The 23,442-nt window shown below is 40.8% G+C and overlaps 1 protein-coding gene across 5 annotated transcripts in view; it reads right to left on the bottom strand.

The window, feature by feature from the left end:
* dnajc10 (DnaJ (Hsp40) homolog, subfamily C, member 10) overlaps positions 1–17,039 on the bottom strand; it is a 36,582-nt gene extending 19,543 nt beyond the window's left edge. Inside the window, exons 1-15 of one of the 5 annotated variants that reach the window (XM_080018550.1) lie at positions 16,993–17,039; positions 14,832–15,069; positions 14,592–14,754; positions 14,213–14,263; positions 14,046–14,128; positions 13,805–13,936; positions 13,495–13,588; positions 12,071–12,148; positions 10,712–10,755; positions 10,547–10,612; positions 10,351–10,416; positions 9,518–9,607; positions 9,286–9,396; positions 9,085–9,199; positions 7,207–7,355 (exon numbers count right to left, since the gene is read on the bottom strand). In XM_080018550.1, the coding sequence (XP_079874676.1) occupies positions 7,207–7,355; positions 9,085–9,199; positions 9,286–9,396; positions 9,518–9,607; positions 10,351–10,416; positions 10,547–10,612; positions 10,712–10,755; positions 12,071–12,148; positions 13,495–13,588; positions 13,805–13,936; positions 14,046–14,128; positions 14,213–14,263; positions 14,592–14,754; positions 14,832–15,044 (1,455 nt within the window). In that variant the 5' untranslated portion in view covers positions 15,045–15,069; positions 16,993–17,039. Of the gene's footprint in view, positions 1–7,206; positions 7,356–9,084; positions 9,200–9,285; positions 9,397–9,517; positions 9,608–10,350; positions 10,417–10,546; positions 10,613–10,711; positions 10,756–12,070; positions 12,149–13,494; positions 13,589–13,804; positions 13,937–14,045; positions 14,129–14,212; positions 14,264–14,591; positions 14,755–14,831; positions 15,070–16,837 lie in introns of all 5 variants that reach the window. The other 4 variants (XM_080018548.1, XM_080018552.1, XM_080018551.1 and 1 more) reach the window with 4 other exon arrangements.
* Positions 17,040–23,442: the final 6,403 nt, after the last annotated feature.

Raw genomic sequence — 23,442 nt, 5'->3', positions numbered from 1 at the left:
TCAGGATCTGAGCCACTTTGACAAGGAGCACATTGTGATGCTGGACGACTGGGTCAAAGCATCTCCACAAGCACAGGTCTTGTGGCTGTTCCCGCTGTGCAGCGGTTACTACCAAAGGTGTCCAAGGGAAGGACGACCGGTGAACTGGCCACAGGGTCACGGGGCCCAAGGCTCATTGATGCACGTGGGGAGTGAAGTCTAGTCCGCCTGGTTCGATGCCACAGAAGAACTACTGCAGCACAAAGTGGTGAAAAGTGAATGGTGCTATGATAGAAAGGTGGAGAACACACAGTGCATCGCAGCTTGCTGCATATGGGAGCTCACAGTGTCCATGCTGACCCCTGTCCACCCCTGAAAGCACCTACAATGGACACGTGAGCGTCACAAGTTGACTCTGAGACAACTGGACTCTGAGTCGAGCTCTAGTGCTGAGGTTGCTGTGTAGTGTATCACTGCTCTTATTGTAGTATTGCAACTTGGACTACTGGTTTGACTCTGCACATTTCACTGCTATTTGCTGATCTGCCAACAAGCTTGTGGTCAGGACATACCCCCAATTCAGGTAAGTCCTCTCTTATGTGGGCGTGCTCTTAGCCAGGTGCAACCCTAATCACATGAGCAGCTGTATTCTATCACCTATTTATGGTCCTGCCCTTGAAGCGTTAGCTTCAAGCGTTGGCCCATTTGTAGTCGCTCTGTGTAAAGACGCACGTCTACCTCTGCACGTCAACCGAAGCAAGGACACCGAACAAGGCAAACCTGCCTTCTTTGTCTCACTCCATACAAAATGTGCTACTACCGCATCCCTACAACTTCAAGGTCACCCAGAAAGCCTCGTTATACCATACGCCGATGCAATCCGGGTAACCTCGGGTCCCTGCAGCAAACATCTTCTGCAAAGACCTCCTTCTCTGTTGGCTTGTGGAATTGTCGATCTGCAGTTAACAAGGCAGACTTCATTTCTGGTCATGCCAACTACCTCTCCTTGGAGCTCCTTGCTCTCACTGAGAATGAGGACGCAACCTTACCGTCCACCTCTGCCAAGCATCCTTCTTGCTAACGTCCAGTCCCTGGAGAACAAGATGGATGAACTTCGAGCGAGGATTCAATTCCAGCGTGACACGAGGAACTGTTGCGTCCTCTGCCTGACGGAAACATGGCTGACCCCACTGGTGCCGGATGAAGCCATACGTCCAACCGAGGCCTTCTCCGTGTTCCGCGGCGACAGAACGGGAGAGTCGGGGAAATCCAAAGGTGGAGGCGTCTGCCTAATGGTAAACAACCGCTGGTGTAACGCCAACAACACCAAATTCCTCTCCCACTCCTGCTCGCCGAACCTGGAACAGCTGACCATACTATGCCGTCCATTTTATCTCCCCCGGGAATTCAGCACGGTCATCATTACAGCCGTTTATATCCCACCGCAAGCGGACACCGACGCAGCTCTGTCGGTTCTGTACGATGTGTTGTGCGGATTTCAGAACAGACATCCCGACGCGGCTGTGGTGGTGACTGGGGACTTTAACAGGGCCAACCTGAAAAAAGTTCTGCCGAATTTCCACCAACACATCACGTGTGCCACCAGGGGAGACAGAACTCTGGACCATTGTTACACTCCTTACAAGAACGGATACAAGCCCGTGTCGCTTCCTGCTTTCGGGAAATCAGATCACGCCGCGATCTCGCTGCTTCCTGTTTACAGGCCTCTGATCGCGCGGGATCTGGTGATGACGAGGGAAGTGAAGCGGTGGACGGACCAATCAGAGGCTGCGCTTCAGGACGCTCTGACTGACGTAGACTGGGACGTGTTCCAAGCGAGTTCAAGTGACGTCAGCGAGTTTACGGAGGTTGTAGTGAGTTTTGTGGCTACGCTCGCGGATGAAATCGTTCCCACGGTGAAAGTTCAGATATTTCCAAACCAGAAACCATGGGTTGATAAATCCATCCGCTGCGCTCTGAATGCGCGCACGGCCGCTTACAACGACGGACTTGTATCTGGTAACATGGACAATTACAAAGCGGCGTCGTACAATCTACGGAGGGCGGTGAGGGACGCCAAACGGACGTACAGAGACACCGTGGAGCTGCAGATGGAGCGGGGGGACACCAGACGCTTGTGGGAGGGGCTGCGAACAATAACAAACTACAAGAGCAGCTCCTCCCCAGCCACGAGTGTGGACGCCTCCCTGGCCAACCAACTGAACTCCTTTTATGCGCGGTTCGAGTCTGGCAGCAGCACCGCTAGCTCGCCGGCTAATTGGAGCTACACCACTGGGGACGAGCGCGCACTCTCAGTGTCTGTGCACGAGGTCAGGAGGGCTTTGATGCGGGTGAACACCAGGAAAGCTGCGGGTCCAGACGGCATATCTGGACGAGTACTGAAGACCTGTGCTAACCAGCTAGCTCCGGTGTTCACCACAATATTCAACATCTCCCTGGCTGAATCAGTGGTCCCATCCTGTTTCAAGAGGTCCACCGTCGTTCCTGTCCCGAAGATCACCTCTCCAACCTGCCTGAATGACTACCGTCCGGTGGCCCTCACCTCGGTGGTCATGAAGTGTTTCGAGAGGCTGATTAAGGATTACATCTGCGCCTCCCTCCCCCGCACCTTGGACCCGTTGCAGTTCGCGTACCGGCATAACAGATCCACGGATGACGCGGTCTCCCAGGTACTGCACACCACGCTCACGCACCTGGATGGCCAGAAGGGGGCCTATGTGAGAATGCTGTTCATTGATTATAGTTCAGCTTTCAACACCATAGTCCCCACCAGACTGGCTGTCAAGTTGTTGGAGCTAGGATTGAATGCTCCGCTGTGCACCTGGATCCTGGACTTCCTCACAGGCCGCCCCCAGGTGGTCAAGGTGGGGAAGTACATGTCAAGCTCCCTCACCCTGAATACAGGATCCCCCCAGGGCTGCGTCCTCAGCCCCCTACTGTACTCCCTGTACACACATGACTGTGTGGCCAGGTCCAGCTCCAACACCATCATCAAGTTTGCTGACGACACCGTGGTCGTGGGCCTGATCACCGACTGCGATGAGAAGGCCTACCGCGAGGAGGTGGCTGACCTGTCACTCTGGTGCCAGGACAACAGCCTACACCTGAACGTCAGCAAAACCAAGGAGCTGATTGTGGACTTTAGGCGTGGATCACAATCGAGGACGCACGCGCCCTTGTGGATTAATGGGACTTCTGTCGATAGGGTGAGCAGCTTCAGATATCTGGGAGTCCACATCACAGAGGACTTAACATGGACTGTTCACACAGACACTCTGGTGAGAAAGGCGAGGCAGCGTCTCTACCACCTCAAGCAGCTGAGGAAATTCCGGGTCTCGGTGAGGATCCTCAAGTCCTTCTACTCTGGAGCAGTGGAGAGCATCCTGACAGGCAACATCACTGCCTGGTTTGGGAACTGTACTGCCCAGGACAGGCGGGCCCTGCAGAGGGTGGTGCGTTCAGCTGAACGTACCACTGGAACTACCCTCCCCCCCTTGCAGGAGTTATACACCAGGAGGTGTAGTAGCAGAGCCCGTAGGATCATGAAGGATCCTCATCACCCCAACAACGGACTGTTTCAGCTGCTGCGGTCAGGCAAGCGCCTCCGCAGTCACGCAGCGAGAACAGAGAGACTGAGACAGAGTTTCTTCCCTCAAGCCATCAGAACTGTCAACGCTGACCTCACCAGGGGTCCTAACTGAGCCATGCACTAGGCTCCACTACCTACTGTACTGTATGTAGCATACTGTACCGCATACTGTATCACTGTTCAGGGTTGTTCGTGATGCCGTATTGCTGCGCCGTACTGTTGTATACTGTGCTGTATTATCCCAAACACTACCTCACACTATTCACATTCACATGCCACTTTAATTCACATGCCACTTTAAATGCACATATCTGTATATACATAGCCATATTCCTTCAACCTATTCCATTTTATTTCAATTTATTTTTTATTGTATTTTATTCTATATATTTTTTATCTTATTCTATAAGTATTCCACTTACTGTATTACGTTTTAGGAGTCAGTTAGTCGGTCTAATAGAAAGGAATTTTCTACTTTTTATTTTATTTTATTTTTGTACTTTTTCCTAGGACTTATTGTGTGCTATCACCGGGTGCGTTGCATTACATTTCACTGCATATATGTATGGAAGTATGTATATGTATGTGACAAATAAAAATCTTGAATCTTGAATCTTGAATCTTGAATTAAACCGGAAGATAGCGCAACCCCGGCTGCACTTTCCACTAACTACACATTCTCCCACACATCCAGACCATCTGGCCGTGGTGGTGGGACTGGCCTGCTAATTTCCAACACATGGAAATTTAATCCACTGTTGCCTTTAAACAACTTTGCCTCCTTTGAATATCACGCCGTCTTGGTGACTGCTCCGGTGAAAGCCTATGTGGTCGTCATCTACCGTCCACCAGGACAACTAGGTGACTTCCTACATGAGCTTGACACCCTGCTGTCATCAATTCCTGAGCATGAGTGTCCCATGCTCGTCCTCGGAGACATGAACATCCACTTGGACAGTGCGAGCTCGGCTGACTTCCTGTCTTTGGTTCGCTCATTCAACCTACAGGTCCCGACTCCACCGACACACAAGGCTGGCAAAGAGCTTGATCTCATTCTTGCTCGGAGCGGCACCACAGACAACCCAAGGGTCACTCCTCTTCATCTCTCTGACCACTTCTTCATCCACTTCAATGTCCAGCTACCAAAACAACCCCCCACCTCCCCACCCATGGTTACTATCCGCCGCAATCTCCGCAACCTGTCTCCCACCCACTTCTCCTCTGTGCTCTCCTCTTCTCTTCCACCCCACGGCACTTTCTCCTCTCTGCAGGTAAATGATGCCACTGACTCTCTCTGCTCCACCTTGAGCTCATGTCTGGAGCCTGTGTCCACTATCCACCAGACCTGCTCGATCAACCCAGTCGCCCTGGCTGACTGACACCCTCCGGACAACGCGCACTGACCTCAGAGCAGCCGAGAGTAAAATGGCACAAATCCAAAACAACTGAGGATCTTGCTAGCTACCAGACACTGCTGTCCTCCTTCTCTTCCAGCATCACTGCTGCCAAGAAGGCCTTCTTCAACGATAGGATCAACGGTGCCACAGACACACGTAAGTTATTCGCCACCTTCAAGTCTCTGCTTTACCCTCCACCACCTCCCCCAGCTACTAACCTCACTGCTGACTGCCTTGCCTCCTTTTTTACTAACAAAGTGGCAGCCATCAGCAGCCAATTCACTAAACTACTTACTCACAACCTGTCTTCTCCAGCCCTAGGCTCATCGTTCCCTGGTTTCACCCCCCTCGCTGAAAGTGAGGTATCTAAACTACTAACATGTAGCCATCCTACTACCTGTCCGCTAGATCCGATCCCATCTAACCTCCATCAAGCCATATCACCGACTATCACCCCGGCAATCACACACATGATTAATTCTTCCCTAACTTCCGGCACTTTCCCTTCCGCTTTCAAAGCGGCTCGGGTCACACCACTGCTCAAAAAACCCTCACTCGATCCCAATCAAGTAGAAAACTATCGGCCGGTCTCTCTCCTCCCATTCCTTTCCAAAACCTTAGAGAGGGCGGTCTCTAGACAGGTTACAGAGTACCTGTCAAGAAACAACCTTCTTGATACACTTCAATCTGGCTTCAAAAGTGGTCACTCCACCGAAACAGCCCTGTTGTCTGTGACAGAGGCCTTAAAAACTGCTAGAGCTGCTGCCAAATCCTCGGTTCTCATTCTGCTAGACTTATCAGCTGCTTTTGACACTGTCAATCACAGCATACTCCTGTCCATACAAGTATGGGCATAACGGGCAGTGCACTTTCCTGGTTCGAATCTTACCTTACTGGGCGCTCGTTCAGTGTGACATGGCGAGGCCAGCTGTCTGTGCCTCACCTCACCACAGGGGTACCCCAAGGCTCGGTGCTAGGACCCCTCCTCTTTGCCATATACACCACCTCACTGGGCCCGATCATCCGCTCACATGGCTTTTCATATCACTGCTATGCGGATGATACTCAACTCTATCTTTCCTTCCCGCCCGACGACCCCACTGTCTCGACGCGGATCTCGGATTGTCTCGCTGACATATCCACATGGATGACGATGGATTATCATCTTCAACTAAATCTGGCGAAAACGGAACTGCTGGTCTTCCCGGCCAAACAAGGTATTTATCACAACATTGATATTAAAATCGACTCTCTATCTCTTGTTCCTACCAAGGCTGCAAGGAATCTTGGTGTCATTATTGATGACCAACTGACATTCTCGGACCATGTTGCCGCCGTCTCCCGGTCCTGCCGCTTCGCACTACTCAACATCCGAAAAGTCAGGCCGTACCTGACCCAATATGCCACTCAACTGCTGGTACAAACCTTGGTGATGTCCCGTCTCGACTACTGCAACGCCCTCTTAACAGGCTTGCCGGCCTGTGCGGTGAAGCCACTACAGATGATACAGAATGCGGCGGCACGACTGGTGTTCAACCAGCCAAAGAGGGTACATGTCACTCCGCTGCTCATCGAGCTCCACTGGTTACCTGTAGCCGCCCGCATCAAGTTCAAGTCTCTTATGCTGGCCTACAGAGTGATTGCTGGGAATGCTCCCGCCTACTTAAATGCTCTTGTTAGAGCACATGTTGCCCCCCGGATGCTGCGCTCGTCAAATGAGCGTCGCCTGGCTCTGCCGGCCGTACAACCACGGCAATCCAGGCTATTCTCATTTGTAGTTCCACGTTGGTGGAACGAGCTGCCAAAAATGACCAGAGCAGGGACCTCCCTCTCTGTCTTTAAGAAGCACTTGAAGACCCAGCTCTTCAGTGAGTACCTCCTGTCCTAACCTACAATTACTTAGCACTACCTAGCAGTATTTATTGTTACACTAATGTTGTTGTTACACTAATCTCTGTCGCAATGTAGCTTGAATGTTATTCTCCCTTGTAAGTCGCTTTGGATAAAAGCGTCTGCTAAATGACTAAATGTAAATGTAAATGGACCATGGAGCAATGGAAGAAGGTGGAGGTCTGATGAATCACCTTTTCTTCTACATAAATCAACAAGTTATTTTTGGTAGAATTAAGTCCGATTCAGCAAGAACCATTTGAGGAGGCAGACCTGGTATTCCGTGTACTTGTGGTACTTAATGTACTCCTGGTATTGTTTGTACTTTACCGGAGCGAAGAAGTCGACCAGCCAGGGCTCCGTTAAGTCCTTCCTCTCCGAGGGGAAATTGCCTGGTTGCAGCGTGGTCACATGGGCTGTCACGCTGTCTTTGGCAAACGCCACAATGTTGTACAGCACGTCCTTCCCTGGAAAGTACACTGGATACTGAATACAATTATACTGAATACAGCATACAAATACATTAAATACTGAACACAAATACACTGCATACTGAATACAAATACATGTGACCCACCGCAGCGAAACCCGCATTGTCGCTCTTTTCTAAAATCGCCAGGAGCAGAAAATAAGTTGGAAAAAACCTTTCAACAAGTAAAATTCGATTTTTCCAGATTTGTGTTCTTTTGTGTTTTTTTTTTAATCTCTCTACATATTTTCAAAACAGAGTTTGATTTTTAAATAGTAGAAAAATGTTAAACCTTGGAGTTCAATATTCCCGTTAGATGACATGGGGAAACACAGTCCACTTACCAACAGGCTGAAGAGCGCTGAACAACGACAATCGATCAGTTCCTGTAAAGCGAGCGTCCAGGTGAAGATCATTCCTCCATATTACATGTGATGTGAAGTTACAATGTGAAACCGTTTTGATAGAGTTCAACCTTTAAATCGTACTACTTTTACACAAACGCGGAGACATCATTGTGGAGGGGGCACGTACCAACATGTACTAGCGAAGAAGAAATGCTGACGTCACTTCCGTAAAGAAGACGACGATCATTTGGTTTCACTTGTCTGTGAAAACTTTCATCTCTGTGTTGTTTTGGAATAGGAGAAGTGGGTGGAGGAAAATCTTAATCATATCACGGAGCTTAATCTGACCAGTCCGACAGCTCCATGTCAGTGTAAGCAGCGCGTACTGGACTACATTTTCAAAGATGATAGTTCTCCGACAGCGATGCTGAATCTGATATTGGTGTTATCCCGGACTCGGAGAACATTTCAAATCGCGAATTTCAAGCTGAATGTGACGATGAAACTGAACATTTTCAAGAACCACCAGAGGAGACCAATGACACGCCCGTTGTTGTTACAAATGAAGAAGCTGATGAAGGAATGAAGTCCATTGAAGTTGGTGATGCAGATTGTGAACAAGTAGCAATGGACAAGATTCTCAAGTTTACCTGCAAATGTGTCAAGGGGCGAAAAGTAAATGAAAAGAGGCCAAAAACAGGCTCTCAGGGTGTAGCTGGGGTAGAGTAGGGTTAGCCCACATAACTCCAACAACTTTGAAGATATTTTGCTTTTGCACATTTATATATTAAATGACACAACGGGGCTGATATACAGAGACTCATTATTGATAGACTACATTTTGTTGTGTTGTCCACCCTTTTAAATTCCGCAATAAATTCCAAAAAGCTTTGTTTTTAAGAAGCTTTTTTAAAAACAAAGATGTTCTGTGTCGATGAAGCTGTTCAACATTCCCTTAGAACAAAGAGCAATGCAGAGATTGCCCCATTCAGCAGAGTGTCAAGTCCCCATTCAGCAGGGTTTCAAATGGCCATGTGACAAGTAGCCATGTGGCTATGTTGGTCCTCAAACTATTTGCATTCTGGGAGCTGGCTGAATAAAGCCTAATGTGGGGAAAACTTAAAAGGTGATTATCTCAGAAACACAGTTTGCCACACCCTTGTCATTAACAAGTCATAGCTTAAAAAAAATATTTACTTGATTTGCACAAGTCTCACCTTGTTTTGAAGATGTGAAAAAAAAGTAAAACGGCACCAAATGTACCTAAAATCTGCGGTGGGTCACAAATACACTGAATGCAAAGATTTCTTCTAGTAAGAACCTCCAACCTCAACTCATAAACTTGAATGCATATTCAATTAAAAACATCAAATCAAAATCAGACAAACAAACCATGATGGATCTCAAAGTCGTTGACGCCAAATCCTTTGAAAACAGCGAGACAGGTTTTATGGATGAAGAGAGCGTTGCATAACTCAGAGTCAGTGAGACAGTTCACTCTGCCCACCTGCAGAGAGACAGACAGGCAGACAGACAGGGATGTCAGAGCATCTCCACACCCACAGACGGACAGTGAAAAAATGTCTGTCATACCTGGATGTGGTCATTTCGAAGCAGAGCTTGTAGCTTCTTGTACTCGTTGGCGGCCATGTTGCTTTGTCCGAAGGTGAAGCTGACGAGCCAGCGGTGATGAGCCAGCTTGTTCTGGGGACACAGATACTCAAGATGATATTTAATATTAACACTCCAGGATTTCTGCTTGTTATATTATAGATGTCTACATATACAGTGCATATTATATATGTATATCTACATCTTGTCTTACCTGGAAGGTGCGTTGGTCCAAAAGTTCCAGCTCTGGCAGGAAACTGAGAACCTGGTTGTAGATCTCTTTGCTGTCCAGAGTCTGGAACCACTGCGGGGACAGCCAGAGTGAGTACAACATCTCCATTCTACCTCGTAGCAGTAGAAATACAAAAGTAGTGCTCCTATTTCAGTCAGTACTACTTCTACAAACAGTCAGTACTACAAAGAAACTATGTTTTTACTGCAAGTTCTCCAGAGCGTTCTAAGACCTTCTGTCAAGGCAGGAAGTTAAAAAGACTCAGCAGGTTCCAGATCAGTTCCACCTTCAGCAGAGTGAGATGTTCCAGGTAGAGGAAGTGCTGCTTAGTGCTTATGGAGAACAGGATCGGCCATGTTGTAATAGCTGCTAAGTGATTAGCTGCAGATTTGATGAAATGTACATTTTTGGACCTGGTTCAAAATGTTTCCCTGAAGGAAGATCACAGCTACCAGTTCCGCTCCAGTAGGGCTGGCCCCAAACCCATTCAGCATCTTGTCAAAATGAACCCTAACGCCTATATAGCTTGACCCCTGTATGAAATGCTTGTGAGCTGTTCATTTTTCACAAAAATAAAATGTGCAATGTCTTTGCTGTTGTTCCGACACATTCAGAAGAATAATTACAGATTTTGATGAGCGGCTTTAACTGGTGTAATTCACAGGCGGCTTGCTTCGCATGTGCAGTGCTTGTAAATTAAACGTATATTTTAAAGGCTGGTTATAGTAGGTATAGTAGTAATCGTAGTAAAAGTAGTAGAAAGAGCAGAAACAGTGAAAGAATAGAAATAGTAGAAACAGTAGAATGGGAATCACCAGAACGCTGCCATGTTGGGTCAGAGAACTGCCCGGGGGGAAGAAGGCTGTGGAACCGCTGGTCACCTGAAAGAGTACAAAGTAGCATTTATATTGACAGTGGTTGTAGTATTACTAGAAGTACTGCTAGTATTAGTATAAATAGCAGTACTACGAGTAGCACTGTAGTATTACTAGCATCAGCGACATTTCTTACCTGGAAACTTTCACACAGTTCTTTGTGTGAAGTACAGTCCATCCAGCCGACCTTAACCAGACCATCCTACAGTGATAAAACAGTCAGAATGGTAACCATGGTAACCCAAATCCATCCTGCACAGTGATACAACAGTCAGCATGGTAACCATGGTAACAGACTCACCAGCATGCCAGCAAGTTTGTGTCTGGTTTGAGATTCAAGACAATCTGAGGGAGAAACAGACTTCACCAGTGGATAGAGACACTTACTGTTGACAAGCTTTACGAACTAAAGTAAGCGATAATGTAACTAAGTGTAACTGTAGGATAAGAGATAATGTAACTAAGGTAAGAGATAATGTAACTGTAAGGTAATGTAACTGTAAGGCAATGTAACTGTGGGGAAAGAGATAATGTAACTGTAGGGTAAGAGATAATGTAACTGTAGGATAATGTAACTGTAGGGCAATGTAACTGTAAGGTAATGTAGCTGTGGGGTAAGAGATAATGTAACTGTAGGGAAAGAGCTAATGTAACTAAGGTAAGAGATAATGTAACTGTAGGGTAATGTAACTGTAAGGTAATGTAACTGTAAGGTTGTGTAACTGTAGGGAAAAGAGATAATGTAACTGTAGGGAAAGAGATAATGTAACTGAAGGGTAATGTAACTGTACGGTTGTGTAACTGTAGGGAAAGAGATAATGTAACTGTAGGGTAAGAGATCATGTAACTGTAGGATAATGTAACTGTAGGGCAATGTAACTGCAAGGTAATGTAACTGTAGGGTAAGAGATAATGAAACTGTAGGCTAAGAGATAATGTCACTGTAGGGTAAGAGATAATATAACCCTAAGGTTAGGGATAATGTAACTGTAGGGTAAGAGATAATGTAACTGTAGGGTTAGAGATAATGTAACTGTAGGGTAAGAGATAATGTCACTGTAGGGTAAGAGATAATATAACCCTAAGGTTAGGGATAATGTAACTGTAGGGTAAGAGATAATATAACCCTAAGGTTAGGGATAATGTAACTGTAGGGTAAGAGATAATGTAACTGTAGGGTTAGAGATAATGTAACTGTAGGGTTAGAGATAATGTAACTATAGGGTAAGAGATAATATAACTGTAGGGTCAGAGATGATGTAACTGTAGGGTTAGAGATAATGTAACTGTAGGGTTAGAGATAATGTAACTGTAGGGTTAGAGATAATGTAACTGTAGGGTTAGAGATAATGTAACTATAGGGTAAGAGATATAACTGTAGGGTCAGAGATGATGTAACTGTAGGGTAAGAGATAATGTAACTGTAGGGTTAGAGATAATGTAACTATAGGGTAAGAGATATAACTGTAGGGTCAGAGATGATGTAACTGTAGGGTAAGAGTAGGTAAAGACTTAGAAAGGTAACTACCCTACAAACTCATTATGACAAAAAATGTAATTTTATGGAAATTAAACTCTATTGACTCTTTTTTAATATGATCTGACTTTCATGGCTACGGTGTGTATTTAGTGTGTACAGTTTGTATTTAGTGTGTATTACCTCCAGTATCGCTGCAGAACGTGATCAGCCATCCCAGCGACAAGGAGAACGCTCGCTCTATCTCACTAAACACGTTTCCTAGCAACAAACATCAGATATTAAAAGCAGCAACTTCCACAAAGCTCTTTCTCTGGCTCCGCCCTCACCCAGGACTTGGTGCCCAAAGCTTTTGCTCCGTCACTTTGCATTTGGTATCTGTCACAAGGTAGATGCAGCTACTTGTGGAGACAGCTTCACCCTCCAGCTTCACCCGCTTCCCTCCATCGCAACCAAGCTGACAGCACATGAACAACTCCCCCATCCTATGCCACATGCAGTGGTTGTGCACTCCCTGTGGTCTGGGTGTTGTGGTTGGACAGAGGAATAAAGGTGCTGGTGATCTTTATGAGGGGGACTGATGTCCTTTCATAATCTGAAGGAGTCTTTTGCAACACCTCAACATCCTTTCTGGTGTTATTTACAACTTAGACATCTTCTTATTCAAACATTGGCATCCACCCTCCACTGTAGATGCTGACGGTGTTTGGATGAGGACACCAAGCATCCTTCTATGACTAAATGATTCTACGCTGCTCAGATGACTCAGCCTCCACCCTTAAAGGGGTGTGGTATGAAGACAGTTTAAAAACATGTCCACAGATCCTCAAACCAGACTCAGTTTAATTCAATAAGATCCTGAACAGAAAACGACATGAGGTTCAACTATGGGATAGCCCCAAACGCTGGAAATGTCAGAGGGCACTGATACACACGTTATGGGACTGCCCAATATACCAGACTTCTGGATGGGAATGAATGGCCATATTGAACATTCTCCGGGATTCTTTTCAAGGTGTTGGTTTCGAGGTGACCCTCCTCTTCGGGGTGTTTGGTCGAGGTGACCCGCCTCTTCGGGGTGTTTGGTCGAGGTGACCCGCCTCTTCGGGGTGTTTGGTCGAGGTGACCCGCCTCTTCGGGGTGTTTGGTCGAGGTGACCCGCCTCTTCGGGGTGTTTGGTCGAGGTGACCCGCCTCTTCGGGGTTCATCAGCCCTCATGGTCGCTGCTGTCAGCTTGCTCATCTGTCTTTTTGCTCTTAATTAGGTTCTGTTTGCATTGCTAATATTTTTGATGCGTCCCTTTCTCTCTTTATACATGAATGTTCTTGAATACATTATCCTTTCACGGGGAAATCTCAAGTACTGTTTATGTTTTGTTCTGTATTATATGGTCGTGTGCATTATGCATGTTGTATGTGGCTTCCAAAAAACAACCATTAATCAAAAAAAATATATAAACTGCCCTCAGCCATTTTGTTCAGTAACAATCAAAACAGCAGGAGCCACAACTTCAGTTTACCAGAAATAATAATACATCAGCCAGACTAACGACCTGTCAATAAAAACAATTATAATAAAGATAGTAGTAGTAGTTAGTTGGTAGTTACCTGGCCAGAGTTGAGTCTCTGTGGTTGTGACGAACTGCATCGCAAACTGAAGTAACGAGTCTTTACTGCGATCCCCAAAGTACTTCTCTGCTTTCTGCGGAAAAAGTCAACTTCAATACTAGTTATACTAGTTAGTAGTACTAACCCTTCCAGCTCGATAGACATACAGACCTGTTATACTAGTTAGTTGTACTGACCCATCTAGCCCAGAAGACATACAGACCTGTTATACTAGTTATTAGTACTAACCCACCCAGCCTGGTAGAAATACAGAGCGGTTATACTAGTTATACTAGTCAGTAGTACTAACCCGTCCAGCCCGGTAGACATATAGACTGGGGTAGCTGTTGACTCCTTTGCTCCTGCACAGGGCGCCGTCGTCTCCACAGTTCACGGCGCCAACACGAAGAAGACCGTCCACCTCCTTAGCAAAGTCCCTCCACTGGGGGGAGACGTGTACTCTACTCATTAACCTCCATGTTTCGGTTCAATCATTTAGTACCAGTTGCTTGTAATACCGCTTGTGACCACAGGGGGCAGTGTGTGTGTACCGTGGGGGCCAGCTGGTGACAGTGTGAACAGCGTGGAAAATAGAAGTTGATGAACCAGATTTCTCCAGAGTTCACTGCAGCTTCTGGAACAGAAACAGAACCGGGTTGAACCGGGTTGAACCGCTCTGAATGTCAACATAGCAAAATGTCCGATGGCAGGTTCTCACCGAAGTCTCCACGATCCAATGTGATGACCTCCAGGTCGTCATCATAGATACCTGCCGACAGACGGAGACAAGTCAACAGTCTGGATAACGAGCTAGTGCTAACTAGCATTAGCCAAATATCTACACTAGTTACCGCCACTAACTGGCTCAACTAACTGGCTTCACTTGTTAGCTCCACTAGTTAGCCCCATTAGCTGGCTCTTCTAACTTGCTTCACAAGTTAGCTCCACTACTTACTAAAGTCATAGCAGTTGTAGTTCCAGCTCTCGTAGTGTCCTCCCCGCTGCTCGTCCAGACCCTTCTCTTCATATCTAGCTCCACTAACTACCTCTACTTTTTAGCCGCACTAACTAGCTCACTAATTAGCTCCACTACTTACCGAAGTCGTAGCGGTAGTAGTTCCAGCTCTCGTAGCGTCCTCCCCGCTGCTCATCCAGACCCTTCTCTCCATATTTGTCGTACTTCTTTCTCAGATCTTGGTCCTTTAGGACCTCGTACGCTCGGCTGATCCTCAGGAACTTGTCGTGGGCGGACTTATCATTCTGAAACACATAGCTGGCGCGGTGAGGACAAGAGCGGCCGTGCGGATGACTCGGCATGCTGGGTAACGTGGACTCACAGGGTTCTTGTCGGGGTGCGTAGTGAGTGCCAGCTTCTTGAAGGCACGGCGGACTTCTCTGCCGGAGGCGGCTCGGTCCACGCCCAGTAGCTCATAGAAGTCCTGGGTCTCTGCAGGAAGCACAGCAAGTGGCAGGACCAGCAGCAGCACCTGCAGCAGCATCAGGCGTGGCACAAGGCGCTGCCAGCAGGGTGCACCAGCACAGCTCCACATCTCCAGGAGGAAAGAGGATGTTCAGCTGCGAGAGGGAAGACAATACAAATCACATCCATCCCTCCCTCCCTCCTTCCATCCCCCCATCCCTTCCTCCATCCATCCTTCCTTCCATCTCAAGATTCAAGATTTTTTATTTGTCACATACATATACATACTTTCATACATATATGCAGTGAAATGTAATATGTATGTAATAATGTAATGTCTCTATCCCTCTCTCCTTCCATCCCCCCATCCCTCCATCCATCCCTTCCTCCAATCATCTAACTTGTTTACCTAAACCAGTATAACATCTTACATCTAACTAGTTTACCTAAACCATTTAAACATCTTTCCGTCTAACTAGTTTACCTAAACCAGTATAACATCTTACCGTCTAACTAGTTTACCTAAACCAGTATAACATCTTACCGTCTAACTAGTTTACCTAAACCAGTATAACATCTTACTGTCTAACTAGTTTACCTAAACCAGAATAACATCTTACTGTCTAACTAGCTTACCTAAACCAGTATAAGAAGAAAAGAAAGAAGAAGTCTTTATTTATCACGCAACACACCACACTATAACACATGCTTGCACACACACACACACACATGCACATGCTTTGATGGTGGCCGGTGAAATGGATTCTCTGCATTTAACCATCCTGGCTTGTCCTTCCTCCGGGGGCACAGCCAGGAGCAGTGGGCAGCGTACGTGGACGCGCCCGGGGACCTGGTGATGAGTGTCCATCGCTGGTCAGACCATGATGGGTGCATGTTTTTGGTGGGGGGTCCTTACTGACGTGAGGTGGAGGAAACCCCATGTGAGCACGGGGAGAACATGCAAACTCCACACAGAAAGGCTCCTATTTGGGAGATAACCCACCGGAGCACGGTGCCAACAGCGCCCCAGGCGGGAATCGAACCCAGGACCTTCTTGCTGTGAGGCAGCAGTGCAATCACGTGCCACGCATAACATCTTACATCTAACTAGCTTACCTAAACCATTTAAACATACCGTCTAACTAGTTTACCTAAACCAGTATGACATCTTACCATGTAACTAGTTTACCTAAACCAGTATGACATCTTACGTCTAACTAGTTTACCTAAGCCATTTAAACATCTTATCATGACCTAAACCATTTAAACATCTTACCGTCTAACTAGTTTACCTAAACCATTTAAACATACCGTCTAACTAGTTTACCTAAACCAGTATGAAATCTTACCATGTAACTAGTTTACCTAAGCCATTTAAACATCGTATCATGACCTAAACCATTTAAACATCTTACCGTCTAACTAGTTTACCTAAACCATTTAAACATCTTACCGTCTAACTAGTTTACCTAAACCATTTAAACATCTTACCGTCTAACTAGTTTACCGAAACCATTTAAACATCTTACCGTCTAACTAGTTTACCAAAACCATTTAAACATCTTACCGTCTAACTAGTTTACCAAAACCATTTAAACATCTTACCGTCTAACTAGTTTACCTAAACCAGTATGAAATCTTACCATGTAACTAGTTTACCTAAGCCATTTAAACATCGTATCATGACCTAAACCATTTAAACATCTTACCGTCTAACTAGTTTACCTAAACCATTTAAACATCTTACCGTCTAACTAGTTTACCGAAACCATTTAAACATCTTACCGTCTAACTAGTTTACCAAAACCATTTAAACATCTTACCGTCTAACTAGTTTACCTAAAGCGGTTTAACTAGTTCACCTAAAGCTAACTTTGGAGAGCAGCAGTGTTAGCTACCTACCTATGGAACTAGTGATCTTACCTGTGCTGCCGCGGTTGAGGGATAATCTAACGCAGGTTAACTCAGATTAAATCAGGTTAACTCACGTTAACTCAGATTAAATCAGGTTAACTCACGTTAACTCAGATTAAATCAGGTTAACTCACGTTAACTCAGATTAAATCAGGTTAACTCACGTTAACTCAGGTTCATTCCAGTTCGCTTCCTTAAACTCTGCTGCTGCTGGTGTAGAAAGTACATCCGGGTCTGTGTCCGGCTGCTGCATTCAAGGACCGTGGGACAAAGCACGACTACGTGTTCCACGTCCCGTTCGACAAGGTCTCGTCAGTTCAACGCTGGAGTATCGCGAGAGAATTGGTCGTCATCAAAACCCCCGTGACCCAAACCAGCGCAGCGTTGTGACGTCACATGCTTCTGCCAAAAAATAACATTTAAACATTTGACACTAAAACATAAACAACTGCTTTGATGTCTCAGTATTGATCGTATTGTACTAATGTATCAGTATTGATCATATTGTACTAAAATATCAGTATTGATCGTATTGTACTAATGTATCAGTATTGATCATATTGTACTAAAATATCAGTATTGATCGTATTGTACTAAAATATCAGTATTGATCGTATTGTACTAATGTATCAGTATTGATCATATTGTACTAAAATATCAGTATTGATCGTATTGTACTAATGTATCAGTATTGATCATATTGTACTAATGTATCAGTAATAATCATATTGTACTAAAATATCAGTATTGATCGTATTGTACTAATGTATCAGTATTGATCATATTGTACTCATGTATCAGTATTGATCATATTGTACTAATGTATCAGTATTGATCATATTGTACTAAAATATCAGTATTGATCATATTGTACTAATGTATCAGTATTGATCATATTGTACTAATGTATCAGTATTGATCATATTGTACTAATGTATCAGTATTGATCGTATTGTACTAATGTATCAGTATTGATCATATTATACCAACACATCAGTATTGATCATATTGTACTAATGTATCAGTATTGATCATATTGTACTAATGTATCAGTATTGATCATATTGTACTAATGTATCAGTATTGATCGTATTGTACTAATGTATCAGTATTGATCATATTATACCAACACATCAGTATTGATCATATTGTACTAAAATATCAGTATTGATCATATTGTACTAAAATATCAGTATTGATCATATTGTACTAATGTATCAGTATTGATCGTATTGTACTAATGTATCAGTATTGATCGTATTGTACTAAAGTATCAGTATTGATCGTATTGTACTAAAGTATCAGTATTGATCATATTGTACTAATGTATCAGTATTGATCATATTGTACTAATGTATCAGTATTGATCATATTGTACTAAAGTATCAGTATTGATCATATTGTACTAATGTATCAGTATTGATCATATTGTACTAAAGTATCAGTATTGATCATATTGTACTAATGTATCAGTATTGATCATATTGTACTAAAGTATCAGTATTGATCGTATTGTACTAATGTATCAGTATTGATCGTATTGTACTAATGTATCAGTATTGATCGTATTGTACTAATGTATCAGTATTGATCGTATTGTACTAATGTATCAGTATTGATCGTATTGTACTAATGTATCAGTATTGATCGTATTGTACTAATGTATCAGTATTGATCGTATTGTACTAATGTATCAGTATTGATCGTATTGTACTAATGTATCAGTATTGATCATATTGTACTAATGTATCAGTATTGATCGTATTGTACTAATGTATCAGTATTGATCGTATTGTACTAATGTATCAGTATTGATCATATTGTACTAATGTATCAGTATTGATCGTATTGTACTAATGTATCAGTATTGATCGTATTGTACTAATGTATCAGTATTGATCATATTGTACTAATGTATCAGTATTGATCGTATTGTACTAATGTATCAGTATTGATCATATTGTACTAAAATATCAGTATTGATCATTTTGTACTAATGTATCAGTATTGATCATATTGTACTAAAATATCAGTATTGATCATATTGTACTAATGTATCAGTATTGATCATATTGTACTAATGTATCAGTATTGATCGTATTGTACTAATGTATCAGTATTGATCGTATTGTACTAAAATATCAGCATTGATCATATTGTACTAATGTATCAGTATTGATCGTATTGTACTAATGTATCAGTATTGATCGTATTGTACTAATGTATCAGTATTGATCATATTGTACTAATGTATCAGTATTGATCATATTGTACTAATGTATCAGTATTGATCGTATTGTACTAAAATATCAGTATTGATCATATTGTACTAATGTATCAGTATTGATCATATTGTACTAATGTATCAGTATTGATCATATTGTGCTAATGTATCAGTATTGATCATATTGTACTAATGTATCAGTATTGATCGTATTGTACTAAAATATCAGTATTGATCATATTGTACTAATGTATCAGTATTGATCATATTGTACTAATGTATCAGTATTGATCGTATTGTACAAACAACATATCAGTATTGATCGTATTGTACTAAAATATCAGTATTGATCGTATTGTACTAATGTATCAGTATTGATCGTATTGTACTAATGTATCAGTATTGATCGTATTGTACTAAAATATCAGTATTGATCATATTATACCAACACATCAGTATTGATCATATTGTACTAATGTATCAGTATTGATCATATTATACCAACACATCAGTATTGATCATATTGTACTAATGTATCAGTATTGATCATATTGTACTAATGTATCAGTATTGATCATATTATACCAACACATCAGTATTGATCATATTGTACTAACAACATATCAGTATTGATCATATTGTACTAACAACATATCAGTATTGATCATATTGTACTAATATATCAGTATTGATCATATTATACCAACACATCAGTATTGATCATATTGTACTAAAATATCAGTATTGATCATATTGTACTAAAATATCAGTATTGATCATATTGTACTAATGTATCAGTATTGATCATATTGTACTAATGTATCAGTATTGATCATATTATACCAACACATCAGTATTGATCATATTGTACTAATGTATCAGTATTGATCATATTATACCAACACATCAGTATTGATCATATTGTACTAATGTATCAGTATTGATCATATTGTACTAATGTATCAGTATTGATCATATTATACCAACACATCAGTATTGATCATATTGTACTAATGTATCAGTATTGATCATATTGTACTAATGTATCAGTATTGATCATATTATACCAACACATCAGTATTGATCATATTGTACTAACAACATATCAGTATTGATCATATTGTACTAATGTATCAGTATTGATCATATTATACCAACACATCAGTATTGATCATATTGTACTAAAATATCAGTATTGATCATATTGTACTAAAATATCAGTATTGATCATATTGTACTAATGTATCAGTATTGATCGTATTGTACTAATGTATCAGTATTGATCATATTGTACTAATGTATCAGTATTGATCATATTGTACTAAAATATCAGTATTGATCATATTATACCAACACATCAGTATTGATCATATTGTACTAAAATATCAGTATTGATCATATTGTACTAATGTATCAGTATTGATCATATTGTACTAATGTATCAGTATTGATCGTATTGTACTAATGTATCAGTATTGATCATATTATACCAACACATCAGTATTGATCATATTGTACTAAAATATCAGTATTGATCATATTGTACTAATGTATCAGTATTGATCATATTGTACTAATGTATCAGTATTGATCGTATTGTACTAATGTATCAGTATTGATCATATTATACCAACACATCAGTATTGATCATATTGTACTAAAATATCAGTATTGATCATATTGTACTAATGTATCAGTATTGATCGTATTGTACTAATGTATCAGTATTGATCATATTGTACTAATGTATCAGTATTGATCATATTGTACTAACATATCAGTATTGATCGTATTGTACTAATGTATCAGTATTGATCATATTGTACTAAAATATCAGTATTGATCGTATTGTACTAATGTATCAGTATTGATCATATTATACCAACACATCAGTATTGATCATATTGTACTAAAATATCAGTATTGATCATATTGTACTAATGTATCAGTATTGATCATATTGTACTAATGTATCAGTATTGATCGTATTGTACTAATGTATCAGTATTGATCATATTGTACTAAAATATCAGTATTGATCATATTGTACTAATGTATCAGTATTGATCATATTGTACTAATGTATAAGTATTGATCATATTGTACTAACAACATATCAGTATTGATCATATTGTACTGATATATCAGCATTGATCATATTGTACTAATGTATAAGTATTGATCATATTGTACTAACAACATATCAGTATTGATCATATTGTACTAATATATCAGGATTGATCATATTGTACTAACATATCAGCATTGATCATATTGTACTAATATATCAGCATTGATCATATTGTACTAATGTATAAGTATTGATCATATTGTACTAACAACATAACAGTATTGATCATATTGTACTAATATATAAGTATTGATCATATTGTAGTAATATATCAGTATTGATCATATTAAACCAACACATCAGTATCGATCATATTGTACTAACAACATATCAGATTTTATCATATTGTACTAATATATCAGTATTGATCATATTATACCAACACATCAGTATTGATCATATTATACCAACACATCAGTATTGATCATATTGTACTAACAACATATCAGTATCGATCATATTGTACTAATGTATCAGTATTGATCATATTGTACTAATGTATCAGTATTGATCATATTGCACTAACAACATATCAGATTTTATCATATTGTACTAATATATCAGTATTGATCATATTATACAAACACATCAGTATTGATCATATTGTACTAAAATATCAGTATTGATCATATTGTACTAATATATCATTATTGATCATATTGTACTAACAACATATCAGTATTGATCATATTGTACCAATATATCAGTATTGATCATATTGTACTAATATATCATTATTGATCATATTGTACTAATATATCAGTATTGATCATATTGTACTAACAACATATCAGTATTGATCATATTGTACCAACATATCAGTATTGATCATATTGTACTAACAACATATCAGTATTGATCATATTGTACTAACAATATATCAGTATTGATCATATTGTACTAACAACATATCAGAATTGATCATATTGTACTAAAATATCAGTATTGATCATATTGTACTAACAACATATCAGTATTGATCATATTGTACTAAAATATCAGTATTGATCGTATTGTACTAACAACATATCAGTATTGATCATATTGTACTAATATATCAGTATTGATCATATTGTACTAAAATATCAGTATTGATCGTATTGTACTAACAACATATCAGGTTTGATCATATTGTACCAACACATCAGTATTGATCATATTGTACTAACAACATATCAGTATTGATCATATTGTACTCACATATCAGTATTGATCACATTGTACTAACAACATATCAGGATTGATCATATTGTACTAATATATCAGTATTGATCATATTGTACTAATATATCAGTATTGATCATATTGTACTAATAAATCAGCATTGATCATATTGTACTAACAACATATCAGTATTGATCATATTGTACTAAAAACATATCAGTATTGATCATATTGTACCAATATATCAGTATTGATCATATTATACCAACATATCAGCATTGATCATATTGTACTAACAACGTATCAGCATTGATCATATTGTACTAACAACATATCAGTATTGATCGTATTGTACTAACAACATATCAGTATTGATCATATTGTACTAAAATATCAGTATTGATCGTATTGTACTAACAACATATCAGGTTTGATCATATTGTACTAACACATATCTGTATTGATCATATTGTACTAATATATCAGCATTGATCATATTGTACTAATGTATCAGTATTGATTATATTGTACTAATAACATATCAGTATTGATCATATTGTACTTATAACATATCAGTATTGATCATATTGTACTAATGTATCAGTATTGATCATATTAAACCAACACATCAGTATTGATCATATTGTACTAATATATCAGTGTTGATCATATTGTACTAACATATCAGAATTGATCCCATTGTACTAACAACATATCAGTATTGATCATATTGTACTAATGTATCAGTATTGATCATATTGTACTAATATATCAGTATTGATCATATTGTACTAACAATGTATCAGTATTGATTATATTGTACTAATATATCAGTATTGATCATATTGTACTAATGTATCAGTATTGATCATATTGTACTAATATATCAGTATTGATCATATTGTACTAATATATCAGTATTGATCATATTGTACTAATATATCAGTATTGATCATATTGTACTAAAAACATATCAGTATTGATCATATTGTACTAATGTATCAGTATTGATCATATTGTACTAACAATGTATCAGTATTGATCATATTGTACTAATATATCAGCATTGATCATATTGTACTAAAAACATATCAG

This window comes from Zeus faber (genome assembly GCF_960531495.2).
Source record: "Zeus faber genome assembly, chromosome: 18".
Taxonomy (NCBI): domain Eukaryota; kingdom Metazoa; phylum Chordata; class Actinopteri; order Zeiformes; family Zeidae; genus Zeus; species Zeus faber.
The sequence above is the reverse complement of the archived record's forward strand: the minus strand, read 5'-3'. Positions and strand labels throughout refer to the sequence as shown.